This window comes from Mesoplodon bidens, assembly GCF_964165515.1.
Source record: "Mesoplodon bidens genome assembly, chromosome: 2".
In the NCBI taxonomy this organism is placed as follows: domain Eukaryota; kingdom Metazoa; phylum Chordata; class Mammalia; order Artiodactyla; family Ziphiidae; genus Mesoplodon; species Mesoplodon bidens.
The window spans coordinates 148033007-148047733 of record NC_138177.1 but is presented as its reverse complement, the minus strand read 5'-3'; the positions used below and the strand labels follow the sequence as shown (position 1 = coordinate 148047733).

Genomic DNA, 14727 nt, shown 5'->3' with positions numbered 1-14727 from the left:
CCGCCCAGCCTTCTCGCCGAGCCTGCGACCAAAAGCCCTTGCGGGCCAAGTCTCCTCTTGTAAGCTGCTCGGACCTACTGGTCCTCACCGAGCTTGCTCCCTTTTAAATTCTTTAGGCACATGCTGGAGTAGTCATCCTTCAGCATCGAAGGCCCTTTCATCAGCTGTAATCACAGTAGCAGCTTCTCTTTATTGAGCGTTTCTATGTGCAGGACACCATCTGCTTCATACTGTGTGAGGCAGGTTTTATCCCCATTTTACAGACGAGGAAACTGAAGCTGAGAATCATTAAGAGACTTGTCCAAGACTTGTCCAAGGGCTGAATTCTTTTAAAGATGCCAGCTGCCTCCGAAGCCTTTTCTTCCTCTGCTTCCTGACACCCACTTCGAACTCCAGCCAAACTGCACTACGCTTCTCCCCAAAGAGACACCTGGATTTGTCCTTGACAAGTCTTTATACCTGGAATGCTGTCTCTCCACCCAATGCCACCATCATCTTCACCCCCTGAACCAGGTGTGAGTGAACTCCTGGGGTCAAGAACGGTGACATCAACACCTGGTCTCACCTGTGCCCAGCACAGGTCCAGGCCTGGAGCAGGCCCCCTGTGATGGCACTGATCAGTCTGCCCTCATGAAAGTCCTCCTGTCGGGTCTTACCTGATAGAAACCCCTCTTGAATGATGGACCTCTCAGGGTCAGGGACAGTGCCTTCAACTCTGCTCAGTCCAGCCTGCACTTTTGGAGATGGGCCTTGGGCCCTGGCCTGTGCTGGGAGTAGTGTGGTAAACCCTGAGATTAGCAAGTCCTTTAAGTGTGCCAGCCTGTACCTGCCTTAGCATCCTTGCACTGGCTGCTCCCTTTGCACGTGGCTATCTCCTCATCATCTAGGGCTCAGTTCACAAGTCAGCACCTCAAAGGGACTTTTCTTGATGCACCCCCATCACTTTATATTCTTTATCCCACTACCTTATTTTATTTACTTCAGAGCAGTTAAGGCTACCTGAAATTCTTACGTATTTATTTCCTTGTTTACATTAATTCATGGAGCTTACATTCTAGTGGGGTGAGACACAATATGTATACATACCTACATACATACATAAATAATGTTAGGTGATAATACATGTTATGAAAAAACAAAGCAGGCTAAGAGAGACAGAGATAAGGGGCCAGTTGAGCAGAGACCTGAAGGAAATGAGGCATGGTCTGTGTGGATATCTGGGGGAAGAGCCTTCCAGATGGAATAGCAAGTGCAAAGGCCTTGATGCAGGAGCATGCTTGCCCTGCTTGTGGAACAGCAAGAAGGTTATTGTGCGAAGGAGGCATGGGGAGGGGTAGTTTGATCGCTCAGGGCTTTGTAGGCTTTGGTTAAGGACTTTGGTTTTAAATCTGAGTGAGGGTCCTCCTTGGTGGCACAGTGGTTAAGAATCTCCCTGCCAATGCAGGGGACACGGGTTCGATCCCTGGTCCGGGAAGATCCCACATGTCGTGGAGCGACTAAGCCTGTGTGCCACAACTACTGAGCCTGTGTCTAGAGCCCGTGAGCCACAGCTACCGAAGCCCGCGCCTAGAGCCCTTGCTCCGCAACAAGAGAAGCCACTTTAATGAGAAGCCCACGCACTGCAACAAAGAGTAGCCCCCGCTTGCAGCAACTAGAGAAAGCCTGCACATAGCAACGAAGACCCAACACAGCCAACAATAAATAAATAAACAAATAATTTATAATAAAATAAAAAAATAAAAAAGGCTCATTCTGGCTGCTGGTGGAATATAGGGCGTGGGGGACAAGGATGCAAGCTCTCCCAAGGGTGATTAATTTGTCCTAGTTTACCTGGGATTTTCCTGATTTTAGCATCAAAAGTCCTATGTCCTGGAAACTCCCTCAGTCCCAGGCAAACAGGGATGGTTGATCACCCTAAAGGGAGACCAGGTGAGGGAGGGTGGTACTTGTATTAAAGTGATGATGATGGAAAAATGGTCAGATTCTGGGTATGTTTTGAAAGCAAAGCCTAAAGATTTTGCTACTGGAGTGAATGTGGGTGTGAGAGAATGAAGGGCATCAAGGGTGACTGTCAGGTTTTTGGCCTGAACAACTGGAGGGAGAGAGTTGCCACTTACAAAGAGGAGGAGGCTGGAGTAGGTTTTGGAGATGGACCATCAGGAGTTTGGTTTTGGACATGGTAGTTTGAGATAACTTAACAGACTGGCAAGGAGGATGTCAGCCAGTCTTTTGGGAGTATGAGTCTAAAGTCCTGAGGAATGGTCTGGGCTGGAGGTACAACGTTGAGAGTTGACAGTGTAGATATGGTAGATATGCTATTTAAAGCCATAAGTCTGGGTGAGATCACTGAGGGAACTAATGTGGACAGAGGGCTGAGGACTAAGCCCCAGGGCACCTGACATTTAGAGATCAGGGAAAAGAGGAGAAACTAGCAAAGGAGACTGAAAAGCAGAAGCCAGTGAGGTAGAGCCCAGAGAAAGTGGAACCTGGAGAGAAATCTGTGCTCATTAGTGCCCCAAGTCCCATGCTGGGGGCTTAAAGAGGGAAGTACTTAGATGGTGCCCAGAAGCTGAGCTAGGCCTAGTGGTGCAACCTTTAGGGAGGCTGACGTGGGTTTAGTTAGGGGAGGGCTTTCTAACTGAGCTGCCCATAAATGGATCAAGCTGCTTCAGGAGGTGTGGGCAAGTCCCTGACCCAAGCAATTCCCCACATATTAGTGCTGGGTAGCGGAGATCTGCCTCTAGGGCTCAATCATGTGCTGGGAGTTGGACTAGACAACTCTCAAAGTGCCTTCAAACTGGAAACGGTGTGATTCTGGGAAGCCAACTGCAAGAACTTTGTCACAGAGTAGGGGGTGTTGAGCTGAGCCTTGAAGGATAAGCAGGTGTTCAGTGGGGGGGGGAGGGGAGAGTGGGGAGGGGCACTCCTAGGTGGAGGAGCAGTGTGAGCAAAGCTGTGAATAAGCAGGGTCTGTTAAGCAGGGTCTGGTCAGAAGGGAAAGGTGTGTGAAGGATGGGGAGGAAGGTGAAGCTGAAAAGAGATGTAGGGCCAGATGGTGGGGAGCTCCCATAGGGCCTGATGCCCCAGAAGCATTTGCCAATACTCGTTGAAGGAAGGTAATGAAACAAAAGAGAAATTGTAAGAGCCAAGGAAGGAGGTGTTGACCACATAGCTCCCTTGAGTGGGTTGTCTCCTGACAAGTCAGTCGTAGCAGATTTGACAGCAGGGCTGCCCACTGCTCTGGGTGCTCCCTGCCCAGGGATCCGTCAACTGTTCCTTAAAGCCTAGGGACAAAATAAGCCCCCGAGGAATCTAGGGCCCTTTCCTGGGGGCTGCTCTGTGGGTCAGAGGTAGGGGGCCGACAATTCAGAGGGTGGGTCAGTCCCTGGTAGAAGCAGTAGAGATGCACTATGCCTAGGAAACACCACTGGTGGAGTCTGTTCCTTCCATTAGACTTCACAATCATTGCCCTTGGATGCTCAGTGTTCAGAACTCCGTGAACCACCTTTAGGGAACAATGGGGTCTGGGCATTCTGGGGACTCCTATTGGCTAGACAGATGGGTAGGTGAGCTCCCTCTCCCCAGAGCCATTGGCCAGCTTGGTACCAAGGTTTGACCTTATGGATTCCCAAAGGGAGGACCTCAGCCTCCCTGGTGGTAAATGTGCTCCCTCCCCAAATCCCTGCCCCTTGCTTTATGCCCTAGGCTTGGGGGCACTCAGGGAAGACCTTTTGCATGGATGGGGGTGATGGCTGCCTGCATGGAAGCATGCTAGGAGTTAGGACAGGGTTTCCTCTAGAAAACTATGGATTTCTTGAGGGCATAGACCATGTCTCTCTGACGGCTCAGAGTGGGTACCACAAATACCCCAGGACATCACAGCTGAATGGTTAGGGGTGTGGTGGAATGGGATGGGACATTGGTGTCCCATCGACTGGTAAACTTTTACTTTCTTGATGGGCTTTGCCTTTAGTGAGGCTTCTCATTCTGATGGATCAGACGGGGCCAGGGTTGGGAACCAGAGGCTTGAGTAAGCCTGGGCAGGTCGTGCCCCTCTAGACCTAGCTTTCCTTATCTGTGAAGAGCGAAAGGTGGCCTCTTAAACTCCCTGGAAATCCTGCTTTGACTGAATAAAAGAATGATGAGGCCAGTCAATGAGGAGAAAAGGAAGGAATGGAGAGAGTGGTTAAGTGGAGGGAATGATTGGTGAAAGGGCTAAGGAGAGGAATGAGAAACAGCTGAGACCCCAAGCTACAGCTATTAGCCAGCTTGCTTTTTTTCTTATTGCCTTCCTTAGCATGGGTGCCACTGTACTTTGGATTCCTGGGGCTGTGTTCTGTGATAACCGGCGGCTGCGTTCTTTTTCTGCATTGGAGGAAGAACCTGCGGCGGGAAAAGCGTGCCCAGGAGTGGATGGAGGTGATGCGAGCAGCCACATTTACCTACAGCCCGCTGTTGTACTGGATTAACAAGCGACGGCACTATGGCATGAACGCAGCCATCAACACGGGCCCTCCCCCTGATGCCACCAAGAGCGAGACTGACACCCAGAATTCAGATCACCCGTGGGAGTTGGACGTCCCTGAGATCAGGAGCTATGCTACTCGAGACAGCAGCCCCAAGGTGGAGGCCCCCAGCCCCCTGCAACCTGCAGTGCAGCTGATCTCACAGCAGCCCCTACCTCCCCCGGTGCTGCAGCCCCAGGCCAGCTCCCAACTCCCGACTCACATTTTTCAGGAGGTGCCCTTTTCCCTCTCGCTGTGTAACCTACCCCCAGTGCTGAACCACTCAGTCTCCTACCCTTCGGCCACTTGTCCTGAAAGGAACATCCACTTCCATTCCCTCCCCACACTGGCCCATGGGGACCACTGCTTAAATGCCAAGCTGTCTGCTTCAGAATTGGGAGCTGAAGGTATCGGGGCGGTGCAGGAAATGGAGCTGACCTCAGGGAGGTGGTACTGACACAGAGGCCAGGGCCCATCTGGATGTCACATAATGAAAGATTTTAAAAAGTCCAAGGCTCCCTTGCGTCTCATTTGCTGTTAGGAGGGAAAGTGTCTGAGGGGGGCGCTTCACAAACCAAGCTGAAGGTCAGAGTCTCACCAATACCAATGGGAACTGAGGGTTGGCTGTGGGGAGACACGCTGAACCAGTACTTGTGATGGGCTCAACATCCCTCTCAACAGTAGTTAAGAACCAAACCGTATGCCAGACCCTGGGCTAGGTACCCAAAGGCACTGCCGTCCTGTGGGACATTAAGCACAGTTGCGACGAGTGACAGCCACTGAGGATGCATGAACGATGGTGACTGGTAGTGGCCAAAACAAGTCAGTATGAAACCCATGAGCCACACTGCACTGCTGCTGGAACTGCATTCTTTGTTAACATCTAAGATGTATTGCATTCTTGTGTGGTTGTCTACATTATTTCTAAGACAAGAACACTGCCAAACGGATATCACAATCCTCCTCTTACAGATGAAGTTTCTAAGGGCGTTTGCCGTATCATTTTTTTTTTTTTTAATTTATTATTTATTTATTTATTTATTTATTTATGGCTGTGTTGGGTCTTCGTTTCTGTGCGAGGGCTTTCTCTAGTTGCGGCGAGCGGGGGCCACTCTTCATCGTGGTGCGCGGGCCTCTCACTGTCGCGGCCTCTCCTGTTGCGGAGCACAGGCTCCAGATGCGCAGGCTCAGTAGTTGTGGCGCACGGGCTTAGTTGCTCCGCGGCATGTGGGATCTTCCCAGACCAGGGCTCGAACCCGTGTCCCCTGCATTGGCAGGCAGATTCTTAACCACTGTGCCACCAGGGAAGCCCCTGCCGTATCATTTTTATGTTGCAGAGCAAGGTCTCAAATTTATGTCTGTCTAGCATCAAATTTCCTGATTTTCCCACCATATACCATGGTGTCCATTCCCTAATGATGTCTTGTTTGAAGACACTTGGAAAATGATTTATTGTGTACGGGGGTGTAATTAACTTGGTTCAAGGATTGGCTTGGGGGAAGGGCTGGTCAATGAACCTACTAAAAAATGTATATATATATATATATTTTAATCTTTCTCAAGGGGATTCACGGCCTCTCCCAAAGTTAAGATCCACTGTGTGCAAATATTAATTTTTGTACCTTCTGGAAACTATTCTAAAAGGAGAGACAAAGATAATACTGGCTATTTGGTCCCAGTTCAAAGACAAGGAAACCCAGCTCTGCTCCAGGATATAAAATTTTCCCTTTCACTTTGGAAATGAGAAAATCATCTTACCATATTTGTAAATGAGCTAAGCTTTTTTCCTCCTGAGAGGAAAGGCCACCCAGATTGTGTGTGTGTGTGTGTGTGTGTGTGTGCAACCCCAGAATCTAGCGGTCATGTAGAGCTATTAAAATTTTTTTTTCCTGTGTGTGATAAAAGCCCAGCCCCTCCCTATATGACCCCTTATCTTGAAATGGATTTCAAGCCTTTTTCCTTCTTTTTTTCCAAAGACATTGGAATATTTCTTGTAAACATGCTCTTATAATGAATCTCAAAATAGAAAACAGGCGTAAGTGGAACTTCTCTGGTTGATACAGAGGCAGGGGTTCACTATTCCCTCATCCTGCTCCCTTCCCACCCTGCACATGCCAAAACAGCCTTCATTTCTTCAGGCCAAATTGGGCGGATCTTTAGGCAGATTCTTCAGCGTTACTTTCTGTCCACCATCTGTTAGGCTTTGCATTCAAAAGGAGGAAGGAGTCCATAAAAATAGGGATCAAAGCAGATTTTTTTCTTAGTAATTGGGGGGATGGGGGGGTGAGCCTTTAATCACAGACACAGTGAGAGAAAAAAGAAATGTTTTATTTAAATTAAAATTGTTTTATTACTGATATTAAATTAGCAAAGCCCAAATCAAGTGATGGAAATCTTGAATTCCCTCCCTAAACAGAACCAAAATTGCTTAAACATTACCAAAATAGCTCCACTTAAGGAAAGTAGATTTACATTTCTTAATATGAGAAAACAACAAGGTAGGTTAGGTTCGTATAACAAACAGTACACGCTCTATAAAGTCTCAGGAATACCCAAATGTGTTCTGGTTTGGATATGAAAGAGGGGACCATATCAAACTGGCGTTGGTAAGCAAGCCAATGAGGTGTAGCAAACAAAAGCTGTTACTAAAAACAACTCAACAGCAGGCCATAGGAGTATGGGCCCATCACAGTCAAAATCTTCAACTGTGACCGGCAAGACCAACATGGGGGGCGCGGGGGCACGCAGACGTGGTTACGTCCAGAGATATAATGTGAGGGGGAATGCCAAAGGAAGGGAAAGAAACCAGCTGCAGGTGAAGGGTGTCCACTCTTCAGCTGTGCTGTATCAGACACAATCCTAAGAGCCAGGCCCTTCTCGGCCTTTAAGACGACACTACAGTCATCCCTAAGCCAGGTTCTCTCTTCTTTTGGTTCTTCTCTTCCTATAATACATTGCCTCTCTGATTTATGGGGGAGGCGCTCTAGGTAAACATTATACCAGATAGAAGGCGAAAGAAAAACAGGACCAAGAAGACATGCTTTGGGTAACTCAGGAAAGCAGCAGGAGGAGCTGCCGGAGTGCAAAGGTAAAAGCATTTGAAACGAAAACCAAAACCAAACTCACTACTACTACCTAGCCTTCCTCTCAGGGCTGAGGTGTGGTAGGTGAGGCTTGATTACAGATCGACACAAGTCATAGGTTGGATAAATTAAGACAACTTTCAAATAAAAATCCCAAATTAATACTGAATGATATAGGCTTATGAGAATTCTTTTTTTAAGCCAATGAATATGCTTAACTTAGAACAAAGGAGTTCAAGATGTCCTAGTTCTGCCTGGGAGATATGGCACTTTCCCAGGCGGTGTGGCAAGGGTACTCACGGGTCTGAGGGTGCAGCAGGAACACCTCTGCCAAATCTGGTGGGGAGAGGATGGAACCATCCAGCTGGCTCAGGGATGATGGTAGGTGGCGGACAAGCTTCAGGTGGGAAGAATGGAGGCTAAACTAAAAAGCACAGCTGATGCAAAAGAAAAGTATATACGAAGAGTTAAGGTGTCCTCAAAGTATTTGCCTATGAATAAGAATTTGAAACTAAAAAGGACAAGCTACATTACCCTCAAGTACACTTCATATAAATCAGTTCTCAAAAAAATACCTTCCAGGTACAGACATACTATTTATGGTACAGTACATATAAATATAGCGGTATAATTCAGTTTATTGCTAGAATTTTATTTGGTTGTTACAAAATCTGCAAGGGTATATATATTAAAAGGGGGGGGCATGAAAGGCAGCCAGAAGAGTAAGTTATCTTCAAGTTACCTAAAGTGCCAGGCTAATTTTATACTATATTTAAACCTTTCCAAGAAAGTAAAATAGCATAGGTAGGCAAAGGAATTGTTTGAGAGAGAGAAATAGAGTGAGAAGCATAAGCCATAATGAGGTAAGCAGACACATTCATGGGAAAAGACTTCATCCTACTTTAACTAAATTTTAATATTTCTAGAAAAAAACCCCAAGGTTAGCCAACACCGAGCTGAACATCATATAAAGAAAAAAAAACAGCCCTTAAATACTTAAGGGTGCTCCACTGCATCCATGGCTAACAGGGCAACTTGGACAAAGTTAAAATGGAAACGAGCTTTACTAAAGAAGTCTGAAAGCTTCTCTAGTTTCTCCCTGACTTGGCCTACAGCACAGTTAAGTTTTGCAGTTTTCCTTTTGTGTTGCCTGAAGATTGCTTCTAAGATCAACACAGCACACACAGAGGTGACATGGAGGAATAATTCCTTCCAGTTCAGGGACCTTTAGTAGCAGGGCTACAGAAGTATTTAATGGGAGAAGTACCGCACTTGCTTGTATTAGATTTGCTGCCATCACGTGAAGCCCCCCACCCTAGGCCTGCCTGCCATGTTTGGCATCCTCTGGACAGAAAGCCTCTAGCTATTTCTGAACTGTAATTGTAAGGAAACCTAATATGATTTCAGGTGTTTCATTTCACAACCTTTTGGGCCTTAGTCAGCCCACAGAAGAACATTAGGTTCTTGGTTAGGCCCCAGGTAAAATCTCAAGAAGTTTCCTGGATCAAAATTAGAGGCAGAGCTTTCCTCTATAGTTCCTGAGTAGCCAGGCTGAGACAGTGGCCGAAGGACTGCAGCCCTGCCGTTCAGAATGGAGACAGTATCAGAGGCGAAAGTCAGTTACGGCTTAAAGGTCGACTTGAATGGGTGCGTGGGGGAAGATAATCTAGTTCACTCAGCGAGGAAAGGGAGCTCCCACTGGATAACTGTTTATGCTCATAAACCCTGAAACAGGATTAAAAGAGAGAAAATCCCCAAACAAGACTTCTCTGGCTCACAGGTTGGGAGGAGCTGAGAGGATAGACCAAAGAGCCAGAATCCTGAGGCTGGAGGCAGCACCGTCCCCACAGTGTCCACTCCCTAGATCTACTCCCCCAGCACCAGGCCAAACCCCATGTCTTAAGGAGATGGGGACACAGCTTCAAGCTGCTACCAGATCAGATTAGCATTTTTTAACAGCAAGTCATTTGTTCATGTCCTGTTTCAAACCATTCTTCCTACTTCCCACAAAATATGGACAACTCTTTCAGTTTAAATATTTACAAACAGAAAAGGTCTATCTGTTAAAGGAAAGACATTTTCTGAGTCTGTATAAAGTGCAGCTAATTTAAGGCAAATTTATGCGAAATATAAAAGGTGGCTTATTCTCTCTATATACACATTTTCCAGTTTTAAAAGATAAGGTCTCCTCCCCTCAAAAAAAAAAAGGAAAGAGAAAAAAGAGGGCTTGACTTTTTTTCTGGCAATTTTAAAATTAAGATCCTACTGGTTTAAGGAAATCATAGATATCTGAATATCATATTATAAGTAAAATGGTCTTTTATAAAAAAATAACTTTTACATAGCTTTTTCAAACAAGTTAAAAGGTGGCAATGTGTCTGCTACTGTAGTTTGGAGGACTGGAGGATTGATGGGTAGGTAGAAGGGTTGTTTCTGTTAGCTGAGTAGGAATTAGGTAGTCCAGGGCATACATCCATTTCTAAAATAAGCCTGATGAGGCTAGACACCTAAAGCTACTCTTAGCTCCAGGAATGAGTATCTTCCGTCTCCATCAGAATCAAACTCCCTCAAACGCTCTGGTTCTGGCACAGCAGAATGTAAGGAGTCCCAGATTTCCTGGTAGGTCAGCTTCCCATCCACATCCTGCCCAGTCTTATGGAATAAATCCTGAAGATCTGTTAAAAAGGAATTACAAAAAAATGTATATGTCTATACATATAACTAAATTTAGCTAACAGTTTAAAAAGTAGTCTCAACAGAATTTTAAGCACTGAAAGAAAAGCTACTTTGCAGACTTTGTTCCCAAAAGGTAAAGTTTAAGATCTCACTAAATCTGAAAGACTAATTCTCCCTTTAAGAATGAGAGGAACTCTGTAAGGCACTATCGTCCCAAAATAGAATCAGTGACAGATAATCACAGGAGAAGTGAATGGACTGGCTTTCTCTCTGTTCAGGGCCTTTCTTTTAGATTTTCCAGATTTTATTCTTACGTTGAAGGGGTGGAAAGGACTGTAGAAGCCTAAAGAGCTAACTGATAGGAGCTCTGATAGCCTATAAAACAGACTACGTATGGCATATTGTTAGTTCAACAGTTACTATGTAACCCAGCCATTCCACTCCTAGGGTATATACTCAAGAGAAATGAAAACATGTTGTCTACACAAAAAGTTGTATACGTATGTTCATAGCTTCATTGTTCCTAAGAGTCAAAAAGTGGAAACAACCCAAATAAATGTCCCTCAACTAATGAAAGGATAAACAAAATGCAGTATATCCGTAGGATGTAATATTATTCAATCATAAAAAGGAATGAAATATTGCTGCACGCCACAACATGCATGCCAACCTTGAAAACATTACGGTAAGTGAAAGGAGCATATTGAAAGAAAGAAGCATACATAAGACCACGTATTATGATTCCACTTATATGAAACACCCAGAATAGGCAAATCCAAAGAGACAGTGGTGGAGAGATTAGTGGTTGCCAGGGGTGGGGGCAGGGGGATAACAGGGTGTAACTGTTCTCTCTTGGAGACTGACCCCCTCCCCGACCCAAGAGAGGGCCCTATAATAAATACCTAGGAGGGCCGATTGTTTACACAACGTCTAAAAAGGGCTTGGATGTGTCCCCACTGAATGACTTAGTGGATTCAGTCTCTAATACCAGAGGACAGTACTGTCAAGCAATTTTGTAGACAAGCTTTTTGGGTAAGTCCCTACTTTTAGTCCTAAGACAGCCCCAACAAAGCAGCTAAATAAAGTCTCAAAAGCTCTCCGAGAAGTCAGAAAAGCAGTGAGACACTTGTTCCCAATGCCTGCCACCAAGTGGCTAGCTGGAAAATGTTTGTGTGTGTGTACATGGGGCATGAGTTTATAGAGCATGCTATGTACTCTATAGCAGTATTCAAACAAAAATCTGATTGATACCTCAGGTCATTTATAAAATGTAGTCATTCAAAAGTGTGTAAGGTCTCCGTTAGGGATTAAAGAATAAATGTTAAATTGGCTATTTCTTAATCTGCTCTAACAGTCTTTCCTCCTTTTATTCTCATCAATTCTTGATGTAATAATGAAGAGTAGGAGGAGGCAACTTGTGTTGCCAATAAACACAACTTAACACTTTCTTGTCTCTCCAGAAAACAGGAAAAAAAAAAATTGGGGACAGGGAAAAAAGTAATTGCATTTAAATGACAATATAAATTTAAGCCTTCTATGCTTTAAAAGCATTAATTGTAGCCTGTAGACAACTCATTCACTTAACAAATATTCACATGTACCAGGCACTAGGCTAGGGGCTGGGAGTGAAGTTAAATGTTATAGGTCCCCAGGAAATTACAATGGAGTGACACGTGCAAATGTAAGATATTATGAGTGCATACATAGGAGGAGCATAATCCAGTCCTGGGAGGTAAGAAAATGTTTTCTGGTGGAAAGGTATCTAAACTGAGGTGAAGAGCTGGGCAGAGACAGGGTGACAGGAATGGGTGATTTTTCAGGCAGTTACCAAGTGCAAAAACAGGAGACCAAACACCACGAAAAGGGATGGAACACACACTGTTGGAAGCAAGGCAAGCACATTTCTCTGTGAATCATATGCTTCCTACTAAAGTTTTTCTTGCTATTTTCAGCCAAAGGACTCCTCATTTTCGGAGGGCTCTGTCAAACAGGGTCAACTTTTACTTTATTTTGCTAATCTCTCAGTATTGTGTTTGCTTGCTTGTCTTCTCCACTAGACTGTTATATCCATGAAGAAAGTGAGAATGCTTCTTATACTGTATTCGTACTGCTTACACTGGGCCTAACTAGGCACTCATTGAATGAATGAAGACTCTAAAAAACATTCATAGAGAGATAATATAGTGCAGTGTGGTTAAGAGTGCAAACTTCAGCGTCAAACTGCCTTGGTGTGAATTTTGCCTCAATCAATTATTTGCTATGTGGACGTAGGTAGTTTCCCTATCAGTAAAATGGGTATAATACATGAATATTGACGGTCCCAGGATTGTTATCAGGATTATATGATATAATGCATATCAAGTATCTGGCCTATAGGAAGTGCTCAATCCATGTTAGGTATCATTCTTTATCTTACAAGTTAAAAAAGTCAGAAAGTTATAACTTTGAGCATTTCCTCTATCACTCCATAGTATAAAAATTTACCTTCGATGCTAGAAATTCCTGGTAGGGAGACAGGCCTTAGCTGGGCAGCTTTCTCAATCTGGCCTCCAAGAGACCGTGGGAATTTTGGCAATGCTGATGGCTTTGATGTGAAACTCTGAACTTGCTCTGTAACAAACAATACAGTTTTAGATTACTAATGTGACACCAAATTAAACCAGTATTGAAGGTCCTAACCTTTTAGGGCAAATTCATATGTACTTAATTTAAGAGAAACAGCTGAGAATTAAGTAGCATAGTGACTACATGAAGTAAAAGATACGAATTGAGATGTTTTGCAGATAAGTGAAGATCAATCAATATTATGTAACATTAAGGTTTGAAGCCGTGGTCCCACTGGATGCTCTTATAGTACAAGTTAGCATTCCACATGTTTAGAGGTTGAGAGTTCAAGCTGCAAGTGAGAAAAGCATTGGGTATTTGACATCCTAGGAGCTGTGCTATGAGCCCGATCTGGGGGTATGTGCCACCAGACCAGCTGGTGCTGAAAGAGTGCTAACATACGATTATGTAGCACAGTGTTAGGACAAGGCCTCTCACTGTACTTTGTCTCTCACTTAAAAGAGAGTAAGAGAAGTTGTATTGCTTTCCCCAAAATGAAAAATACTTGTGGGAGAGTAGGGGTCAAAACCAACATAATATAATGCCGTGGTTACATCCTCATAGAGCAGCACCAGCAGCAGTTGATGCACCTGCTAGTATCGATTAGGTTATGTCCCTGACTAAAGCCAAAGGCCCTTCCAACCCAATGACCCCATTGTTATTTGTTAATGGCTTTTCAGAAGGACTAATATTTATTTTTAAGTAAATTTTTATGCATTTACAGAAATGAAGACTCCCGTAAACAACATTTAGGGCTGGTTTAACACATGCTATGACAGTAATGTTTTTGCCTATAATTGGATGCAGACAGCATGGAGAAGTCTATTTCCAGCTAAACATTACCCATTTTTCCCTTAATAGACTGGAGTACAAATCATGTGCAAAATGGGCTTTTTCTAAATGAAAGCAAAGTGTAGCAGCTTCATCTCAGTGCACTCAGGCATCATTCACTCAGTGTCATCAGTCCTGCTGGAACACCTTTCCCCACTCTGTGTGGGAGGCGAGCTGCCCAAGCCTGCGTGAAATATTCAGAAGCCAACCCTGAATATCTCACCTTCATTGGCAGTCTCTGGAGGCGGCCTGCTGCTCTCAGGTTTGTTTGTGAGAGCACTGATCAGCTGCAGTTTCTCTCTGAGCTTGGATACCTGAGAATCTGAACTATCTTCTTTCTGTCCAAAACAAAGATCACAGAAGGTTTAAGGCGGAAGGAAGACCTCATCTGATTCTTCATGATATATCCAAAGCCTATTTAGCCTGTAGTGCTTGACCCCAAGTAGGCTTCCTCTGAAGGCAATGAAGGAATGAGTCAACAATTACTAGAGATATCTTCAGTACTCAGTGTTGATCAGGGCCTGGCTGGATTTGAGCCTAGGCCATCAAGGGAACATTATGCTACAGATGATCTGATTCACTGTGTGCATTTGGCGGATGGGGAAGGCAAGCATGTGTCAGCAGTAAAGGAAACATACACTTGCTCAGGTGTTGTTGTGATACCCATTTCCTAAATGGGTAGGATATTGTTTTCTAGGTACTATTTCACACTAACTACATAATTTTCCTGAATAGCTTACTTCACCCTGTGACTAGATCGCTTTAGGCAGTTTTATGCTCTTATCACCTTAAAAAAAAAAAAAGCAACCAAACCACAAGTATTCCCCCTGACCTTCCTTTTCTGCCACCATGGTAATGATTCAACTGGTGGCAGGAACTGTTAGGAACATAAGGGAGCTATACTATTTCTTTTTTTTTTTTTTTTTACTGTTCTTCATTCATTTATTTATTTTTTAACATCTTTATTGGAGTATAATTGCTTTACAATGGTGTGTCAGTTTCTGCTTTATAACAAAGTGAATCCGCTA

The 14727-nt window shown here is 44.5% G+C and overlaps 2 protein-coding genes across 3 annotated transcripts in view; one reads left to right on the top strand and one right to left on the bottom strand.

Moving 5' to 3' along the window:
• Positions 1-3620: 3620 nt before the first annotated feature.
• TEX38 (testis expressed 38) lies at positions 3621-4962 on the top strand (the record flags this gene model as incomplete). Its single annotated transcript, XM_081225314.1, has 2 exons — positions 3621-3657; positions 4298-4962. The coding sequence occupies 2 exons, from the start codon at positions 3621-3623 to the stop codon at positions 4960-4962; spliced, it is 702 nt and encodes a 233-aa protein (XP_081081440.1).
• Positions 4963-6812: 1850 nt separating this feature from the next.
• The window catches only part of EFCAB14 (EF-hand calcium binding domain 14), a 38109-nt gene continuing 30194 nt past the window's right edge, over positions 6813-14727 (bottom strand). For both annotated transcript variants that reach the window (XM_081226605.1, XM_081226606.1), the window contains 3 exons: positions 13923-14037; positions 12749-12874; positions 6813-10263 (listed from right to left, as the gene is read on the bottom strand). In XM_081226605.1, the coding sequence (XP_081082731.1) occupies positions 10088-10263; positions 12749-12874; positions 13923-14037 (417 nt within the window). In that variant the 3' untranslated portion in view covers positions 6813-10087. The remainder of the gene's footprint in view (positions 10264-12748; positions 12875-13922; positions 14038-14727) is intronic.